A 21,815-nucleotide genomic window follows, 5' to 3' on the forward strand; every position below is an offset into this window, starting at 1 on the left:
GAAGAGTGAACCTGGGTGAGTCTCTACACGTTGGCTGCCTCCAACGCAAAGTGAGGATAATGACAACAATCCTCACTGGAGGATCATGGGGGTTACTCTGTGCAAAGGACCCAGCAGAGTGGCTGGCATGAAGCAGGCGCTCAGACTGGGGCTGAGACCTTGAGAACAACAGGACAACAAGAGGGGCCTGAAGAGGAAGGCTTGGATGCCTCACAGTCTGGGCTCAAGGGTGCCCCGGGCCTAGAGGATCAAACTGGCGCCTGCGCGCCACAGCCCTGCAAGGCATTTCGGCTTCACCTGGGCCAGGACGCACTTACAAGGTGTGTGATCTTGGGCAGGTTACTTAACCTCTCCGAGCCCCTGCATGCTGATCTATAATGTGAAGATAGTAACAGAATCAATGGTACAGAGTAGACGTGAGGAGCAAATGAGACCCTCTAAACCAAGAAGGGAGCGTGGTGGCTCAGACGAGGTGAGAACTCTACCCATGCTCCCTAATTCACTATCGTTAACTATTTCTGCTACTTCTAAGATGGACAAAAATGCACAAAATATAGTCAAAGCCAAAATATCATACTAAGAGTAAACTAGCAGCAGCAACCATTTTACTGAGTAATTGCTATATGCCAGCCCTGTTTTCAGAGTTTCGCAAACATGAATTAAATTCATTCTCAGAGTAACCTTATGGGCCAGTACTATTTTATACCATTTTAGAGACGGGAAAACTGAGGCAGAGAGAATTTAAGGAGCCAGCCCAGGGTTAAACAGCACCTACTGTAGCATTTAAAAATGGAACTGCAAAAACCCTTTCTTCTCGGGTATGATTTTATGTCCTGATTTTACCTTTCACAATAAACTATTCATAAGTGATATTCTTTCAAACCCCTGTTCAACCATTCCCCACCTCCCGTGCAAACCTGCAGTTTTATTACATTACTATTTCCTTAGCATAAATAATAAAACAAAGACAGTCTTTAAAACCTGTATATTTAGCTTCCAAGAGTCATTTTCCTAGTCTTCTATATATTCAGCTCACAAGATCAAGTGTTCAGGGGCATGGGTATTATTTATTTTTCAATGTACATCGTTCTTTCAAAACATGAAAGTAATGTGCTCCGTGTGAGAAAAATGGAAACTGTCTAAAACCAGACATAAAAGTCCCCAATGATCCACCACCAGAGATGACCACTTGCACATTTCGTGACTTTTCCTCCAGGCTGATCCTGCACGATTTTGCTTACAGAACCCAGCTCACAAGATCCATCAACTCTGCAGTGGGTTTCACGCCGGGTGGTGATGCAAATTACTTAGCCATTCAAGACACCCACTGGTCTTACAACATAGGTCCTTTGTAGATTATAATTCCACAGAGTTCTTTCTTCCTTTCAACAGAAATTAAAAAGGAAATTAAAGTCACAGACAAGCCACAGAACAGCAGGGACACTGGAGTTCCCTGGGAATGGAAACCCAAGGGCAACTCAGACCACCCAGCACCCCTGTTATTGGATCTGTTAACGAGCTTCCACTAGAAAGCCCAAACAAGGCTGACAGCCCCAGGGGATGACCTGGGCACCAGACCACCCTGCCCCGAAGCCACAGTCCACAGCTAGCTGGCTTCCTCTGGGGACCAGCCTCCTCTTCCTGACACTGTGAGAACCAGGCTCCCCCCATTTCGCTGAAGCTGGGAGTAGGGGAAATGAGGCTGGTAGGGTATCTGGGATAACTTACTCTCGGAGAAAGAAAACCCTGCTCTCAGCAGGCGTGAGCACCAAAGAGTGAGGCCGTGCCCCTGAGAAGCCAGTGGAGGAAGGTGGAAGGAGCCAGAAGCAGAGGCTCCAGAAGGGAGAAGAAAGGAATGGAGTGCAGGGGAGGGTTCTTTTTTTTTTTTAAAGATTTATTTTAGAGAGAGAGAGTGAGTGTGTGAGTGAGCAGGGGGAGGGGCAGAGGAAGAGGGAGAACCCTGAAGCAGATTCCCCACTGAACGAGGAGCCCAACGGGGGGCTCGATCCCAGGACTCTGAGATCCTGACCTGAGCCAAAACCAAGAGCAGGCCACTGAACTGGCTGAGCCACCCAGATGCCCCAGGGGAGGGTTCTAAAGCTTCTAGCTAGAGCCCGTTAAGCCTCGGAGGCCAAAGGCAAGGACGAGAATGGAAAATGGGACTGAAATGTATGAAATAGGCTCTGTAAGAGAAAGGAGAGCCGAGGCATGGCACGCACGGGTCAGGAGGCACAGTCTAGCCTGTGCCACGGCAGCTCCAAAGTGGCTTCCTCTGTCCCTGGCTGGGCTCCAGCGTAAGCCTGCAGCTTCTTCCATCAGATGCCTCCCAAGGGGATGGAATTGGCATCACAGATTGGATCAGTGGGGTTGTCGGAGGGGACAGAACAGGACCGCAGAGCCCACCAGCCTCACCTTCCTCGTGGCCTGGAAGCCTCTTACCCATGGGATGAGTAGGAAAGTATCCTTTTCAACCAACAAAATCACCTGCCCAACTCTACCAAAAGGATTTATAGAATTTACATGGACTATTTACTATGTGCTGCTAATAATTATATGAACAACGGTATTTACTGCATATTGCACACTGTACTATAAGCATTTTTATGGCTTAGTTAACTCACTCTCTATAATAACTCGATTATTATCCCCATTTACGGGTGGAAAAACAGAGGACAGAAAGATACAGTCATGGGCCTAAGGTCACACAGTGTGCAGCAAGTGGTGGGGCCGGGATTTGAACCCAGGTTGTTGCTTCCAGAGCCCATGCTCTGAAGCAGCCTCCTGCCTGTGTTGCAGAGTCTGGGCACAAAGAGCTGAATAAACAAGTATGAGCCCTGCTTGCAGAGAAGAGTACAGACCAGACGGAAGACTTACAATCACTGACACACAAATCTAAGAACTGCCCTGAAGAAACACACAGGACGCCGTGATCAAGAGTATGAAGGCCAAGGGGAGGACAGCCTGCTGAGACACAGTGGCCGAGGAGGCCATGCTCCTTGTAGGGGCAGGGGTCTAGGCAGAGGTGGTAGCACCTGCAAAGGCCATAAACAGGAGAGTGCTCGGCACACCTAAGACACAGAAAAGTGACCCATGTGGCTCGGGCCAGCAGACAGGAGATGTGACTGGAGACCACCCAGGAGCAGGAACATCCAAGGTAAAGAGTTCGGATTTCACCCCAAGTGTGGTGAAAGAACTCCCAAAACACCACCCTGCAGAGCCCAATCAGGAGGTCCCTAGTTACGTAACTCGCCCTGCACTCCCATGCCATGGGACTGTTCCAGTTCACGAGACCCCTCTGGGCATCGCTATCCTCATCTGTGAAACAGGAATAACAGTAAGACCCATCCTACAGGCTTGTGAGTATCAGAAGAGTCAGTTACACATGCAAAAAAACATCTAGGCTAGTGCTGGGCATATAAGAGCTTGTCTGTGTTTCCCTTGGTGGACTCTGCCCCTCAAAGTCCAAGTCTCCGCCATGATCCGATACATTTCCTTCGTTATCGGGGGAGGCGGTGGTCAGGGTAGAGCCAAGAAAGAGAAGAAACGAAGCAAAATTAATTTGCGATCAATATTGCTTATGGTCATCACGGCGACAGGCACCAGATAAACACATACACAGAACTGAAGGCCAGCGTCCTCTGCCATGCCATCGGCCACTTTGGACAGTTATGCAGGCAGACGTATAACCTTTATAGAATTAAGCATTCCCTGACATTTTTATTTGCGGCTCTTCTTTTTATTCCTCCTCCACCCCCCTGCCTTTATTTAGTCTGCTTTCCACTGTGAGGGTCCAGCTGCCGGCTTCACTCGGATGCGCTTACTTACGGTAATTTTCAGTTAAGCTTTAGTTTACAGTCTGTGTAAATAATGAGTCGGAGGCAGACTCAGTAAATGGCAGCGTGGGCTGGAGTCAGAGCTCGGCTCTCCGATGGCCACTTTAGGAGTCTGGGTGTCAGGCTCAGCGGTCAAGGTGGGGAGGGAGGAGCTCTGCCACAGGTGGGCAGGCATCCTGGAAATCAAGACAACTGCAGGGTCAAGGGCAGGCATTTGTGGCCAGAACCTTCCTTCCCGCCACCCACCACCTCCAAACTTAGGTGTAAAATACATTGCTGTTCCCCATTCTTCCCCACCCCCTTTCCCACACCCATGCCCTTGGCCATGTAACCCTGCAGTTTTGCTCTCTGAGGCAGAGCGGATTTCCCACCCCACGGAGCCTGGGCTTGGCTGTGCGATTTATTCTGGCTGATGGGGCCACGGTGTGTGCCACGGGCAGAGCCTTAAAATGTGCTCGTACAGTTGGGGATGGGCTCTTGCACTTCTAACACTGCCAGGACAAAAACATGCCCTGGTGGCCCATGTCTCCCAGAAGAAGGAGAAACAGGTGGAGCAAACCTGAACCCAGCTTGTAGAGAGGAGGCGAGCCTGATCCCCATCAGCTGAACCCAACCCTCCCAAACTGCGGACTGGGTAGAACTCTCAGCGTCGTGCCTATCACACCACGTTTTGAAATATTCACTGATGTTTACTCATCTGACAATGTCGGCTTGAGTACTAATAATCTGGGAGTGGGGAGTGCATTAGGCAGAGGTGGGAGCAATGTGGGAATGATCTATTCCCTTGCGTATCTCCTTCACTGGCCTCTAAATTCCTCGAGGCCTGGGGCTGGGTCTTACTCCTCTCCGCTCGGTGGTCCGGCATCTGAGACAGTGCCTCTATATCAGCACCAGTCGTCATGAAGCAACTGTGACCCCTGGCAGCCGCTTGATCCTGAGTGCTTCCTCCATGCCAAGCCCTACGCTAAGCCCTTCACATTATTTTATCGGAGAGTCACAATAAATGAGGAGATGGGTCTGGTCCTCATTTTTCAGAGGAGAAAACGGAGTCTTGGAGAGGCGACTTCATCAGTGCTTAACCCTCAACTGTGCAGAGCAAGCCCATCCCATTCTCTGGGGCTTAACCCTCAACTGTGCAGAGCAAGCCCATCCCATTCTCTGGGGCTTAACCCTCAACTGTGCAGAGCAAGCCCATCCCATTCTCTGCCACACGCCGAGCCTCCATTTTCTCGGCCGCAGCTCCATCTTGAACAGCATCCCCAAGTGGTTCACCCAGGGCCCCTCACTTGCTCCCTTGTTGTTTTCGGTTTGTTCCCCCGGTCACCCAAACCAAATGGCAAGATCCTAGGGGGGCAGAGACTGTGTCTTTAGACCATAGTAGTGAAGAGCTTCAGCTCCGAGGTCACAAGAGTGTGGGTTTCAAACCCAGGCTCTGCCATTTACTGGATGACTGGACAGCCAGGGTTCTCTAGAGGAACAGAACCAACTGGACACCAGATAGATAGATAGATGGATAGATAGATAGATAGGTAGATGGACAGACAGACAAACATAGATATTTATACTACGAAGACCTGGCGCAGGTGATTCTGGAGGCTGAGACGTCTCATGATCTGCCCTCTGCAGGCTGGAGGCCCAGGGAAGCTGGTGGTACAGTTTTGGTCCAAACCCAGATGTCTGAGAACCAGGGAGCCAAGGGTATAAATCCCTGTCTGAGTCTAAAAGCCCAAGGACTGGGAGCACCAATGGCATGAAGTCTCGAGGCAGGAGAAGATGGATGTCTCGGCACAAGCGGAGAGAGTGAATCTGCCCTTCCTCTGCCTTTTTGCCTTCCATGAATTGGGTGAGACCTACCTGCATCAGGGAGGGCCCTCTGCTTTACTCACTCTACGGATCCAAACGTTAGCCTCTTCCAGAAACAAGCCCCATGGACATACCCAGGAACGTTCCACCAATTCTCTGGTCATCCTTAGCCCAGCTGAAGCGATACATAAACTCAACCATCACAATCACCTTATGCAAAAATCCCACCAGCTCCCTAACCTCATTTTCCTTCCCTGTAAAACGGGGATCCTAATGATAGGAGGAACTTCTTCAGTAGATTCCGGTAACGGATAAAATGCTCATGCCTGGAGCCCAGCATGCAGTGAGTGTTTACTAAGACTAGTGATCGCTGCTCTCTCTTCACGGGTTCGCAGGGGCAGGCACTGCCTTCTCCAGGAAGCCAGTCAGTCTCCTGGCTTTGCTGCACTCTCAGCCCTGCAGGCCGGAGGAAATTTTTTGGCTTACATCCTGGGAGAGAAGTACAGGAGCTCCACATTCCTAGCCTGACTCCCTCTGACAGCCCACCACGCTTCGCTTGTTCACGAGAGCCTGCCCTCCCTGCTGGAACACTGCTGGCAGATACCACTTCTCCTGAATTCCATACCAGGCAATTTTCCCCCAGAACGATAATCATGGGATCCCCGTGCCACACCCTCTCCTCAGACCCATGGTGAGGCCTCGCTGGTCGGCTGTGCAGCCCTAGAGTGGAGCCTCCCAGGCCAGCACCCTGTCCACGATGCCATGGGATGCCCGGGAGTATGTGCCTACTCGATGGCATGTCCATACTTTTCCTACGCACATTGTGCCATGGGCTGCAACATCGGTACCCCAGCCTTGCCCCTGCGCTGCACCACCCGTCACTCCTCCCCCCCTCCTCCCAGAGCGAGGCAGTGATCCCTCTCCCTCGGGGCACCTCTGCTTCGGCAGCATGCTCAACTTAGGCCAGCTCTATGGGTCTCACTCCTCTTGTTTGCCCCCATAAATCACTCCTCCCTTCCCTTGGCCCCTGTTCTTCTGTCTGAATTGTTCCTCTAGCCGTTTATTCATTTCATCCCATTGTGCATCCGGCATATGGTTACCGAGTGCCAACTATGTGCTGGGCAGTGGGCACAGGACAGCGAACGGGGGAGGCACTTTGGCCTCGTTGCTGAAGGAGACGAAGCGTGCGCTGGTGTCTGGAGCTGGGCTGGTGGATTCAAATCTGACCCTTCACCTGTCGGCTGACTGACCCAGAGCAAATGAACTAACCTCTGTGGGCCTCATTTTCCCCATTGATAAAATGTAGATAATAGTTACTGCTTCCTGGGGCTCTCACGGTTTAAATGGATGACACACACAGAGTGTTCAGAGAAGCGCCTGGCACATAGTAAACACGCACGGGGCAGACCCCACCTACTACAACTACGGCAACAAATACCACCACCTATGAGGTAAAAAATATCACTGTTCTGGCGAAGGCGACTACACAGCCTTTATGGAGGAGAAGAATGTGGTATTATAAAGTCATCCAGAGGAAGGATCTGACCACTTAAAAAAAAAAATGTTTGCTGTATCATCACACAGCTTCATCTTCTTTCTGAACATAAATCCTTAGAAGGCAAGGACTGTCACACGCTACTTGTGAATTTGTCCCCAGACTAGAAATATAGCTGAGGGAGTCTAGGTACTGTATTTATTAAAAGCAAAGAAAACAAGGGTACAAAGACAGTTTCAATGGAGGAAGAACTGTCTTTGCAACAAAAGGGGCTGGGACAGCTGGATATCCACAGGCAAAGGAATGAAGGTGGACCCCTCCCTCACACCACACATAAAAACAGACTCAAAACGCTTCAGAGACCTAAATGTACGCGCCAGGACTATAAAACTCTTAGGAAAAAGAGTAGGAATAAATCTTTGGCACCTTGGATGAGGCGGTGACAGGAGATCTGATACCAAAAAGACAAACAACAGAAGAAAAAAACACATGCATCGGACTTTACCAAAATTAAAAATTTTTGTGCTACAAAAGATACCATTAAGGAAGTGGAAAAGACAACCCACAGAATGGGAGAAAATATCTGCAAATCGTAAAACTGATAAAGCACTTGTTTGGAGAAACTATATTAAAAAACCCCTGTGGCCGGGGGTATCCTATGCTGGGAAATGAGTGGAGGGCTGAGAACAAACCCTAGGGTCCCTGATATTGCAAAGTGTAAACAAAACACTTTCAATGAAAAATAATAAGGAACAAGGATGGAAGCAAAAAAAAAAAAAAAAAAGACAAGAGCAGAACCAAGCTTAATTGAGGATTCAGCAAATTAGTATAGTTCCTTCTTGTTTTTGTTTCACGTTTCAGTTCATATTCCAGCTTTAAATATAGCCTGTATTAAATATGATGTGAAGCCATACTTTAACACCCTCTGTGCGAATTTTGAAATTCTAATGGAAAACACGCCATAAATTAGTCTGAGGTGACTTGTCTTTTCCAAATGTCTCAGAGTGTGATCATCTAGAATGGATGCTCAGTGACTCCAGAGACTTTTTTTCCTCCCTTTTCTTCCAGATTCTACTTCACCACTTTTGCTCTAAAGATCACTCTTGCAACCAGAAGGCAAATCTTTGTTCTTGCTCCTGAATAATCAAAGTAACGGTCCTCCACACAAATCAAGATTTACACACAGCTTTTCAAACAGTGCCGGTCCACAGAAATGGAGAGAACCTCATAATGTAGGGGCGTTTCTTACTCAGTGGTGCATTTCAGGTACCTAAGATTCAGTAATATTTGCTGAGCGAACAAAGGCTGATGTCAGATTCACTTCTGTTATTTACCAGTAAGACAGTTTCTCCAAGGACGCAGCCGGAGAAACGTTATCATGGAGACACGTTGGAGGCCCCTCCCTGAGCATCTCTGCCTCGCCAGTAGAAGGTCGGCTCCACCCCCTCCTGTATCTGAACATTCACCCTCTGGAATGTTCCATGGCTACTTCCACTTTTGTCAGGCCAGGAAGCAAGATGCCAGATGGAACGAAGCCTGTGGCCTGGCTCCTTGTGGGAGGCAGGAAGGAGAAAAACCTTGTGAGCTGGCGGAGGCCAAGCACCCTGGAGAGGTCACGTGATTCTTCTACATTTAGTGCTCCTCCAGAGAGTGAAAGGCTTGGGCCTGCAGCTACATGGTGGTTGGTTATACAGGGGAGCTGCTGACCCACAGGGAATGGAATCTACACTTAGGAATACCTGCTCTGAGCTAAGTGCTCAGCAGCCTTCTCTCACTTTCTGTCCCCCAATCCTGGAGGCAGGGCTTGTCACCTTGCTGTTGAAGAGGCTCAGAGTGGTTAAGTCACTTGCCCAAAGCCGCAAAGCTACTAGTTGGTAGAGCTGCTGCCTGACCCCAAGCCAAGTCTGAGCTCTTCAGTGTTATACCATGAGCACGTCTGACAGAGTCGCTAAGGTGAGGGTAAGAGAGGTCTTGCTCCTAAAATTCACACCCAAAGCCTGATGGATTCTTTTCTTTTGACTTTCTCCCATCTAATGTTCTCCTCTGTGCCTAGCACAGGGCTGGCCAGGGGAAATAAAGGTCCCCCAGGTCTCTGTGGGTCAGGGATTAGGATTCAGCTTCTGTGAGAAGCACCTGACACACCCTCCATGGACCACACTTGACGTGTGATCACACTTGGGGGATGTGACTGCAGGGTGACCAGGAGTAGCTTCACGTGACTGAAATGTGACACAGCAGTCTGGGGGTCAGGAGCCTTTCTGGCCTCCGTGTTCTACACCATGTGCGAGAGCACACTCAGGAACATGAGGACCACATGAAAGCTCTCTTGGGAACTGAAGGGCCCAGTGAAGGGTTCGGGCCAATCAGTGGCTCAAATCAATGGCTCAGAGAGATGCCTTCCGATGGAATGGGGTTCCAATGAGCTACTGCTGCATAACAAATCATCCTCAAATTTAATGACTTTGATTATCTCTCAGAGTTCCTGTGGTTCAGGAATTCAGGAAAGGAGCAATAGTTCTGGCTTGGGGTCCCACGTGTGGGGGCTGCGCAGACACTGCTCTCTCTCCACGGGCCTCCCCATGGCCTCTCTGTGTAGACTGGTTTGGGCTTCCTTACAATATGGCAGCCTGAGGGCAGGTGGACTCTTTATATGGCAGCTGAAGCTTTCAGGAGGGACTCTTCCAGAGAGCAAGGAGGAAGCTGCATTCCCTTTCCCTTACTAGCCGTGGAAGTCAGAGAGCATCACTTCTACGACACTCTATTAGGCAAAACAGTCACAAACGCGGCCCAGGGTCCAGGGGAAGGGACGGGGCTCCAGTTCTTGATGAGAGGAATGGCAAAGAATTTGTGGACATACTTTAAAATGGCCACACTGTGGTTGGGAGGAAGAGAGACAGAAGTAATTCGCTGTGGATAGCATGGAGATGTGTGAAGTGGGGAGGGAGCAACCATGCAATCACTTCCCCATATACACAGCATATTTCCAGAAGGGAAGCAGGCAGGCACTGGTAGACCAAAACAGTTGGAAAAATGAATAAATAAAACATTCTGAGCCACAAGGGAAAGGCTGCCTAACAAATCAGCTAGTGAGGACAAAACATCTGTCCTTGGAGATTTCCTTCAGATGCAGAGGGAGCCAGATCTGAGGCCCACCGGCTTCTGCGAAAAAAGCAAATGACAAGTCAGGTTGCTGTCATTTGAAGAATAACTATCGCCTTGATCAAACTCCAAGATCAAGGTAAAAGCTTGGCTCTCAAAGAGTCACACGACAGGTTTACAATAAATGAGTCCATGAAAGAAGAAACAAACATGTCAAGTGCCTCTCCAATTAGGCATCTGGGATGGCGAGGGGCTGCCCCGGAATACTCAGGCTCGTTTGGTTGAGAGGCCCAGGAAGCAAAGTGCACACTGAGTGTCCTCTCTTGGGCTGTGTGACTAATGCCACTCACACGAGTCTGGGGTCTCGCGGTGGCCAGGGCAAAAAACCGACAGGGTAGGCTACTGGCATAAAGCAGCCTCGATCTCCTGGCTCAGTTTGCAAAAGTCTGTGGCAGACACGGGCTCATGATTCCCCCAACATGCACCCATTATCTCTCAGAACACTTACTCCTGAGTTTTAGCCGGGCAGCTGAGCACCCACAATGATAAAGAATGCGTGCCCCAGCCTCTCGGGCAGCTGGCTGTGCTGAGGTCACGGGACTATGAATAAAGATGAAGGGGCCCAGCCTGGTTTTCTCCTTCTTTCCAATGTCTGGGATTCACGGCCACTGGAGCAGCTTTGGGAGCGCTGAGGAGGTCAGAGCGCCCTGTTGGCCCAGACCGCTCATCTCTGGGGTGTAATATGTGAGAGATTTCATCTTATTCACGGCACTTATTGAAAGTATCACCTCTACCTTATTTTAGCCACTGTACTTAGCCAATCTCCTAACTAATATGGAGTTCCCGGACCACCACCAGTCTTCCAAACTAAGAACCTCATGTTGGAAAAAATCACGGAAGAAACACTTGACAGGGATCCTAAAGGTCCCCAAGGCATTTGCATATTTCCCTCTTTTCTCTGCCTTTCCCATCTTCCCGTTCCCTGCTGCTTGTCTGAACACGAAACGTCTGCCTTCCATAACTCAAGGAATGGCTGATGCTGATTATCACCTGCAGTCCACTTGAGTCAGCTCATGGGGAAGGGAAGGTCTACTCTGGGAAACAGGGGCCTTGGGCCTCATGGGAACCAGGGTGGAGAATTGGGGAGCCATACAGAATAAAGCCAACACTATCTCCTTCTCTATCTGGGGGACTGCCACCTGTGGCCTCTTAGGCAGGTCCTCCAGGCAGATGTGCACCCCCTACTCTGAATTCTGCCCTTCCCAGCTGTGGCTTCCATGTGGCCGTGCCCTGTCCTTCCATGTTTGCTCAGCCTCTTAAGGCTGACTCAGCCCTGAGCATCTGAGTTTAAGGGAGACATTCTGATTTGCTGCTGGCCAGACCATGAACAGATTGGCCTTGAGTCATGTGTCCATGCTTCACTGGGTCCACAGTGGCTTAGGTGGTTAGGAACAGTCTTAGAGCGTGGAGGGGCTGGTCCTTCCAAAGGTCGTGAGCGGAGTACAAAGTCGGGAAGGAGCTCAGGTTAGGGCAGCTAATACAACGTATCTAATATATGTTGGTATCCAGAATACAGAGCACATTAATTCATACTCTCAAATGCAAGCGTTAATGCAACATTCTTCAAGTTGGTAGTGTTGGTCAAAGGGGTGGTTGTGCATTCCTGGGTTTTCTCTCAACTGAAAGTTAAGCTACTGGAGAACAGAGCAGCTGCTAGGAATTCTCTTGACTTCTCACAGCACCTAGCAGAGTGCTCCCTGCCGAAGACCTTCAATAAAAGCTGACTACCAGTACAAATTTGAGCAGCGCACGTGATTACAGGAGGGACAGGATCTCAAGAAGAAAACTCACGGAAGGAGAACATGGCTCTGTGTCATTTTGTGGCATTCCAGAACCAGAGATTAACCAGCCTGATAACCTGCTGAGTTTTCATACAGCAACAAGGAGGAAATGAGAAAGAGGTCCTCCAGAAGGATCTGGGAGAATGTGACAAGATATTTGCAACATCAGGGCACATTTCCACTTTTCACGGGCCAGAGTTCTCAGATAACCAGACTGGGGACAAAAAAGAAAGATAATCACAGGACTGCATAACCCAAGAAGGACACTCAAGCTATTAGTCAAGGGTAGGGGATGGGGAATATCCAGCCTATGGCCATCAACCCTCCCAAACAATTCTCATCCTGGGGAATTCACAGAATCTGTTATTCCACAGTCTCATTTATAGTTTCCCCAAGTCTCAATTAGACTTCTGCCTGGTGGGATAGCAGAGCCCAAGAAGAGCCACAGAGAATCAGAATTCTCATTGTATGCAATGATAATCAGCCCCTCCTATGAAATCCCTTACCAGGGTTGAGCATCTCATTTCCCCTGATTGCCTTCCTTTGGCTCTACCTTCCAAGGGAAGCATGCAGGGAGTGGGTCTCCACGGGCCAGCTCCAACCCACCCTGACAGCTTCCCGCCCCACCACGAACCCCCGGCCCCACACACATACATATGTACACTTTGCTCCTGCCCTGCCCCCTCTGGCTGGCTGCCCAACCTCCTGCTTGTTTCTGGGTCCATTTTTATTTATCCTTAAAGACTGGGCAGAGACTTCGCTTCTCTGAAGTCCTGCCATACCCGCCTAAGGGAACAGTCATTCCTCAATGTCCCAGTCATGCCCTCATGTCTCCCATGGCGAGCTACTCGGTCCTCTGCTATAGCATTTATCACACTCTCAGGTAATTATCTGCAGGGCATTGTTTCTCCCCTCTAGACTGGGAGCAATTTTAATCTGATCTAGCTGTGTGTTTCTTCCAGAACCTCGGTGGAGGCCAGGCAACAGGAGGCACTCTGTGAATAGTTTGTGGGAATGAGTATCAAGAAGAGTTAGGAAAGTAATAGGGTGCTGGGGAAGGGGGGGATACGGGGAACTGTCCACAGATGGGACAGACAGATGTCCCCTGCATAATCAAGCAGCAGCTCCAAAAACTTGCAAAGCAGACTTGCAGAGACGCAGTAAGCCCCACACGGGGTCCACTGCCTCAGGTGTCCAGACTGGACGTCCCCACATGCCAAGGAGAGGGGGGGACAGATGGACAGACGGAGGCGGAAGCCAGGAGAGCCAAGAGAAGGGGAGGGGCGTGTGCAAGCAATGAATGGGGGAGCTTAGAGAAATAGCTCTGAAGATTACCACAGGGGCTACGAGATCAGGAAGCAATTACGGTCTCGAGAGGAGAATCGTTCCGACTTGCTTCTCAACGAGGGACAGTTCAGTTCAAGGAAAGGCAGCTTCCGTGATGCAAACACTCAATCATGAAGAAGAAAACCCCACAGGTACAGACAGATGGCGACAGCCGTCTCCCATCCTCCTGTTTCTTCCAGCGAACTCAGCATCTCTGCCTTTCCCAGCCCAGCTGGGCTCTCAAACTCTCAAATTAAAAGAGGAAAAAAGGCTCCCGCAATCCTGCCATTAATACACCTCCAGCAGCTTTATTCTAAGCAAAGCCAAATGAGTTCTTCTGCAGTGATGGTTCTTTCCTAGGGCCCGTCTAGCGCAGCTCTTGGCATCCCTTGGTGGCCAAAGCTTTGTAGTCAATACGGACCACCCATCAAATTGGAGGTTGCAACATTTTGGGTTGGATCCCCTAAACGCAGACTACTATTTTTTAAATATAGAAAGGTCTTTTCCATTCATACTTGGAAAATTACAATAACAACTAGTATTCTCCCATCTCATGCCCTCCATGATTTCTCTAGAAATGATCTTTGGCTGTTGAGTCACTTGGTTTTATCTTGCTGCATTCCCTTGGCTCTCCGGCATTCTTTGCGGTGTTTGAGAGGGTAGGGCAAGTGGCAATCACCATCCCTAATTCTTCCTTCCTGGGGCTAGATATTTATTCATTGGAAGCCTGGGCTCCAGCTCTCACCCACAGGCAGTGGCTGGTGAATTTAGGTTGGCTGGGGCATTGGGACTGGCCAGGGAAAGATACAAGTGCAACGGTCCTCAGGTCCGAGAAACAGAGGTGCTGATGGTCTCGGTCAGACACTTGCAGGGGTGCTGACTCGGACTCCAGTTCCAGCACTGCTGTGGAGACAGAGGTAATGAGGCCTGCCTTCCACCAAGTCCAGGAAATGAGCTTCTCGAAATATAAGCTGGGAGACGTCCTCTGAACCAAGCGCGGCTCTGCAACCCCAAAGAACAGGCAGAGTGGCAACCCCCCGCTCCCCCACTGCCGAGGATTCATTTTCGACTACCATCCCCTTCACACGCCACAGGCTTTCACTTCTCTCTCGGCCCTGGTGCTCTGGTCACTCTCCAGCACTTCATGCCCCCTTGTTCCTATTTCTACTGCGACACTGGGTGCACAGCTGTGCCCTGCCTGAGTGTGGCTTCCTGGGGGTTGCAGAAGTTTGCTAGGGCTGCTGTGTACAGAGCACCACACCCCAGATGGCTTAGACAACAGAAATTTACTGACTCGCCGTTCTGGAAGCTGGATGGTGGCACGGCTGGCTCCTTCCGAGGGCTGGAGGAAGGATCTGCTCTATGCCTCTCCCCTAACTGCGGCTGGCTTGCTGGCAATCTTTGGAACTCTTTGGCTCATAGACCTATCACCCTCAATTTCTGCCTTCATGTTCACGTGGCATGTCTGTGTCCAAATGTGTCCTTTTTTATAAGGGCATTAGTCAGACTGGATTAGAGGCCAACCTGACTCCAGTAGGACCTTAACTAATTACATCTGCAATGACCCTATTTCCAAATAAGTTCACATCCTTTGACACGGCGGGGGGAGGGGGTTAGAACTTCAACATATGAATTTGGGGGGCAGAACACAATTCAAGAGAGACCAAGGCCATTACTGTATCCTCTGTATGCAGCTCAAGCCCTGGCACATGGAAGCACCCCATGACCTGACCACTGACAAAACGCCAGTATGGATTGCTTGTTGGCTCTCTCTTGCTCGCTCTCTCTCTGTCCCGCCCTCCTTCAATCTCTCTCTCTCTTTCACACACACACAAACACACACACACACACACACACACACACACACACACACACACACACTTCTACAGAAGAAACAGGACAAAGCTGTCACTGTTAGCTTCTGGAGAGGTGCCAAACCTCACGACCAGCTTTCCAAATTCTCCTTGAACGTTATCACCAGGATACAGCAGGCAAGATAAAGAAACTACAACCCAATTGCCGAAATACTCAATTAACTATCTTGGCATTGGTGGCTTCTTTAGAACTGCTTAACTCTCCAGCATTTCTCATGGAGTGGGAAGGTGGACAGGCGTCATTAGTCTTTCCTACTGAAAAGAAAACCTGAGTACAAAAAGAGGGGAAATGCATCAGCCTTCATACGCAGCCTTCCCCTCGAGCTCACAGGACTGAGGGCCGGGTGTGCATGGACCACCTGGAGCTCCTGGTCCCAGGTGAGTAATAACCAGATGGTAGTGTCACAGGTGGCATGAAGAATGTTCATTTGTTGCCATCCTGGCTTCACCATTTACACACTACGCGGACACAGCAGAACCACAAACAACCTGTGTGCTCCTCGAGTTCTTCATCTAGAAATGGGGGTCATTTTCTGGGAGAGGACCTTCTCTCATGGGAATTTTGTGGGACTGGATAGGAAGATACAGGTACGATGCTCAAACTGGCGCCTGCCGTTTACTTAGTGCACAGAGTGATGGCTACCCATGTATGTAAGCATCTCCTTTGTGCTTCACCTCCTTTCCCAGGCCCGACCTTCTCACCATCACCTGAGTCTCCAGAAGCTCTCTCTGTGATGACAGCAATCAGAACTGGGACCCACTTAAGAGGTATTCATTTTATCAGTTATTCATTATTAAACAAATTACTCCAAAATGTATAGGCTTAAAAAACCAAACATGTATTATCTGCCAGTTTCCGTGGGTCCAAATCCCAGGAGTGGCTTAGCTCTGCCTCAAGACCTCTTACAAGGTTACAGTCAAGGTGTGTGTCTGGGCCACAGACAGCTCAAGCCTGGGCTAGTGGAGGAGTCACTTCCAAGCTCCGTCAGGCGGCCCCTGGCAGGTCTCAGGTACTCGCTGGCTTTGGACCAGAGCCCTACCCAGTTCCTTGCCATGGGAGCCCCTCCATGAGGCAGCTCGCAAGACGGCAGCTGGCTTCCATCCGCATAAGGAGAGAGCAAGCAAAACAGATGCCAAAGTCTTTTCTAATCTAACCTTGGAAGTGGCAATCAACTGTGCTGCACTTTCTTTACTCAAACTGAGTCGCCATCTCTACACCCATGTTCACAGCAGCCGAAAGGTGGAAGCAACTCAAATGTCCATCAGCGGGTGAATGAATAAACAAAATGTGGTACAGACATACGATGGGAGTATTATTCAGCCTTAATTAAAAAGAAAGGAAAGCCTGACACACGCTATAGCATGCATTAACCTTGAGGACATTCCTCTAAGTGAACTGAGCCAGTCACAAAATGACAAATACTGTACGAATCCACTTATATGCGTTGTCATAGAGTCAAATTCATAGAAACAGAAAGTTGAATGGTGGTTGTCAGGGGTTGGAGTGGAGGCCAGGGAGCTGTTTAATGGGGACAGAGTTTCAATTTTGCAAGATGAGAAAGTTCTGGAGATGGGTTGCACAACAATGTGAATATACTTAACACCATGGAACTACACACTTATAATGGTTAAGGTGGTAAATTTACATTATGTGTATTTTTCCACAATTAAAAAAAAAAAAACAACCATGCCAGTCGTAAGGTCTTGATCACATTCAAAGGATGGGATTATACCAGGGTGTGAACTTCACCCAGGGGGTAAGGATCACTGCAGGATGCCTACCCCATTCGGTCATTTATCCAAAGTTGAAAAGAATCAATCTGTTTAATTAGGATTGAATCCAACATATTTGAAGCTACCTGAGTGCTGGCCACACCCTACATCTACCTGGCAGTACCTGCTGACTCCCAGATGTGCTCCTAAGAAACAGAAAAGCCACATGCAAGCCTGCTTTTGGAAATTACCTGGTAAATAGGCTGTGTTTCCAATCAATGAATCCCCAATTAAAAACCCATTGCACCACAGTGTTCTTTGGTCTCTATTACATCCCAAATGGAACAGAAAGGTATGGTAATGAATGGTTGCACTTTCACGGTCCACTCCTACTTCCAAGTCCTGACAGTCTGTTGTTAGTTTTAAAGGCCAAGGGTAAAGAAGGGGACTAAATTGGGATGAGCAAGAAGGGGAGGAGAGGCGCACACAGCTGGTGTCTTTAAAGTGGAGACACTGCTTTTTCATACCCTCATCAAGTCAGAAGAAAAGTATTTCAAGCACCCTATTTCCTGTCTTTGGGCCAGTTCTCTCCACTCCATCCAAATAAACATTATAAAATCTAATTTTCTTTTCCCACATCAATCGAAAGCAAAGATGCATTTTTCAAGGGCTGGGAGCCCAGCAGAAGCAGATAGGATATTTTCTGACTAAATGAGCTCATGTGCCGAAGGTGCTCAGCACAGTGTTTGGTGCATAGTAAGACTCGATCAATGTTCGCTGTTAATAGGATGACAATGGGCCAAACCCTGTGCTGTATAAGACCATATTTTGTCTAGTCAAGATGCTCTGAAATTCTTCAGGAAGACACTGCATGAAGCTCAGTCTCTCAAAAGCCCAGTACGAGTCAGGTTTGCCCCCAGCACTGTACAATGGTATTCCTTTGTTCAAGCACCAAAATTAGGAACCAGTTCACATTTAGAAGCTACACGATAGAGAAAAGCATAGCCTTTGGTACTAGAATCACACGGAGTGCAGGAGGATGCTCACATCCTAGGAGGAATGGAGCACTGCAGACTGACCAAGGGGCCAGGAGGTCCAGATTCTCATCTCATGCTCACTGTGGGGCATATTCCCATTGAGGGAATGACAGAATCATCTACTCTATTTAAACAACAGCAAAATACTTATTAATAGATTGTGTATACCTGAACTTGCAAAGCTTAAACACATATACACTGTAATACGACATAAGGTACAAATTAATAAACACGGCTTCCTGGGGCTCCTAGGTGGCTCAGTCGGTTAAGCGCCTGATTCTTGATTTCAGCTCAGGTCATGATCTCAGAGTCATGAGATCCAGCCCCACGTCAGGCTCTGCACTGCGTGTGGAGTCAGCTTGAGATTCTCTCTCCCTCTCCCTCTGCCCCTCCCCCCTGCTCACGCTCGCATGCTCGCTTGCTCTCCCTCTCTCTCAAAAAGTATATAAACACAGTTTCATAACATAATACCCTACAAAGACACCTTTTCTAGTATACAGCACTTATTGAATCCACTCTGTGCTGGGCCCCGTGCTACTAGGTAGGATCTGCGGGATTCGAGGGGGGAAAAGGCACGCTTCCTGTTCTTTGGTAACTAGCAACAGTGCCTCTCCACAATGGGCACCCTTGCTCGGAGGCTGTCTTACTAAAAGGCACCAGACAGCTGTCACCCACATGCTGACGGGACTCGTCTTCTGAGAGCTCACTTTCCACAGGGGTGTCATTTGGGTACCAAAGGCACAAAGCTGAGATTCTAAGGGAAGCTTCAAATTATGTATTTGCCAAGAGCTGGGCTTCATGTGCATGTGTCCACCTCTGACTTACTCTACACCTCGTGTTTATAATACGAGAATACAATGCTGAGAGAGAGAGAAAGGAGCTGGACTTAGAAATACAAACTTCAACTAGCCATCAGAGAGATGGTTCTTAAGGGCGAGCAAAAAATCTACTTCAGCAAAATGCAGGGACAAGCATGTGGAGGGTTGGGGGATGCTGCCAAAACCAAGTTTTAGACTTAGGGGTCGTTTTGCTGAACATCTCACGGCACCACTGGTGAGTCTAAGATACATGAACACATAGTAAACTCTATAGGAAACAGTATTTACAGAACATGTTCCTCCATCCCTCCTATCTATGCTCATACTTCCTCGACTTAGTGACTGTTCTTCCCTACTTGATACCCATCACGGCTGATGGCAGATGCCATAGGACAGACTGGCATATGTTTTGGTTTATAAAAATTTGACTTTGTGTGAAGACTAGAAACACCTTACTGTTCGATCAGCAGTTTAGAAATTCCCAGGCAAGGGGCGCCTGGGTGGCTCAGTTGCTTGAGGGTCTGACTCTTGGTTTCAGCTCAGGACATGACCTCAGGGTGGTGAGATCGAGCCCTGCATCAGACTTTGCCCTGAGCATGGAGCCTGCTTGGGACTCCCTCTCTCCTTCTCCTTCTGCCCCTCCCCACTTGTGAATTCTCATCTCTCTCTTAAAAAAAAGAAAGCAGCGCCTGGGTGGCTCAGTCAGTTAAGCATCTGACTCTTGATTTTGGCTCAGGTCATTATCTCAGCTTTGTGAGATCAGGCCCTGCATTGGGTTCCACACTGAATGTGGAGCCTGCTTGAGATTCTCTCTCACCCACCCTCTACCCCCACGCCTGCTCACTTGTGCATGCTCTCTCTCTAAAAAAGCAAAAAAAAAAAAAAAAAAAAAAAAAAGAGAGAGAGAGAGAGAAGAAAAGAAATTCCCAGGCAAATGACAAGATTACAAACCTCTCTAAAGTTAGTATAAAACAGTGGTTCTCAGAATTACTGTGTATTTGAACCACTTGGAGGACTTGTTAAAACACAGACTGTTGGGTTCACTTCCCGGGTTGATTCTGTTCGTCTGGGACGCAGCCTGAGCTCTGTGTTTCCAAAGAGTTCCTACATGATGCTGGTGATACTGGTCTCGGGATTATACTTTGAGAATCACTAGTAAAAGGAAAACTCAAGGAGAGGATTTTCCAGACGAGGACAATCAGAAGTTAATTCTACCCAAGATTCACCTCCCAGAGCTGTTCCCTGCACAAGTTTTGGCAAAATCTATGTTGATAAACATTTTGTCTTTTCTTGTCTATGGACCTCAGGCATACAGACTTGGACTGGTCATAATCTCTGATGTGTGACCTACCCTCACCAGTGGCCTACGTTAAGACCCATTCATTCATTCATTCATTCATTCATTTATTTTTAATAACATAATAAACATCAGCCAAAATAAATGCTAGGACTTTGAAAAGGACCTACTTGTAACTTCACTGAGCTTATTCCATCCATCCTGCCTCCCAACATACGAGCTAAACAGCCCACTTCCTCTTGCTTTTCTGGTTTATGATTTTATTCAGTCTATAAACAGTGGTACACACAGCAGAACACTGAATAACAGTCCAAACAAATGAACTCTACCAACAAACAATAATGTGGGTCAATCACAGCAATAGGATATTAAGTGAAAAGAGTAGTGACTGCATACAGATCATACCAGTTTACAACATTAGAAATATATACTTTTTACGATGACTTAATATGGATGTACATTTTTTTATATATATTTTTTAATCACTGAAAAAATACGTGTTTACCAGAAAAAGAGTCAATGAGTAAAGAAAAGTGCCCAGGCACTTTTAACAGAGGAGGGTACGACCCCACTGTATCCTTCTGGACTCCCTAAAAAGCTCACCTTCCCATCCCCCCAACTGTATTCCTTCAGATTCCATAAAATTGCTCTGAGATCAAGAGCCCTGATAGGAGCAGGCAATTCACACAAGAGGGAAGAAAGTAGTAAACATACACACGGGGGAAAATGTTGACTCTGCTCATAATCAGAGAAATGCAAATTAAAGCATTTGGGAAGCTATCATTCTATGACTAGTAAATTAGCAAAAATGGAAAAAACAGAACAGCAGTGAATGCCCAGGATATGAAGGTGAAACTGACAGGCAAAGACAATGCTAGCACCGGTGTAAAGAAAAGAAAAAACTGTTTCCAACAGCTGCATGTGGAGGTGTAAGCCATGAACTGTGCGGATGTCCCACTGTGCAGAATTTATCCTGAAGAAGTAACGCAAGGGAAGGAAATAATCCAGGTGGGCCCCAACAATGCAACAATTTAGAAAACCACGGTAGAGCATCCTGACCATGTGCGACCCAGCCGGGGCGAAATACAGTTTTGAAGAGAAAACGTATTATGTGATACTTCACATGGGAGAAATACGAAATCCAAAATGGTAGGTGCGTTAGAGGTAAAAACAAGGGTACAGGGGCTGCAAAGTAAAGTGCAAACATTAACATGGCTGTTGTATCTGGAGGGGGTATAGGTGTTGCTTTTGGTGTTTCTGTGGTGTGGTGATGCAATTATTTTTTTAAAGCTTTGGAGGCTTCCTACCTTGAGAGCTTTCACAGCTCTCCTCGTCGCTGTTGTCTTGACAGTTATTTTGCCCATCGCAAATGAAGCTCTTGTCAATGCAGAGGCCATTCTTACAGTGGTAGCGGGCGGTGGAACAAAGCAGAGGGTTTGCCGCTGTGAAGGGAAAACAGAGCACGTCACCAGGGAGCCAGCAAGTCCCATGCAGAACTCCCGGAATCAGGAATGTGTCCTGCTCAGGAAGCAGGGAGCTCACAGGAACCCCGAGAACCTTTTCCAGCCAGGAGTGTGTCCTGCTCAGGAAGCAGGGAGCTCACGGAAACTCCGAGAACCTTCTCCAGCCAGGAGTGTGTCCTGCTCAGGAAGCAGTGAGCTCACGGGAACCCCGAGAAC

At 48.4% G+C, this 21,815-nt stretch overlaps 1 protein-coding gene across 3 annotated transcripts in view; it reads right to left on the reverse strand.

The window, feature by feature from the left end:
• LDLRAD3 (low density lipoprotein receptor class A domain containing 3) overlaps nucleotides 1-21,815 on the reverse strand; it is a 220,583-nt gene that overhangs the window by 78,681 nt on the left and 120,087 nt on the right. For all 3 annotated transcript variants that reach the window (XM_025879412.2, XM_073904752.1, XM_073904753.1), the window contains exon 4: nucleotides 21,444-21,578. In XM_025879412.2, the coding sequence (XP_025735197.1) occupies nucleotides 21,444-21,578 (135 nt within the window). The remainder of the gene's footprint in view (nucleotides 1-21,443; nucleotides 21,579-21,815) is intronic.

This window comes from Callorhinus ursinus, unplaced genomic scaffold, assembly GCF_003265705.2.
Source record: "Callorhinus ursinus isolate GAN/ISIS: 27379988/994484 unplaced genomic scaffold, GSC_fseal_2.0 scaffold21, whole genome shotgun sequence".
NCBI lineage: Eukaryota > Metazoa > Chordata > Mammalia > Carnivora > Otariidae > Callorhinus > Callorhinus ursinus.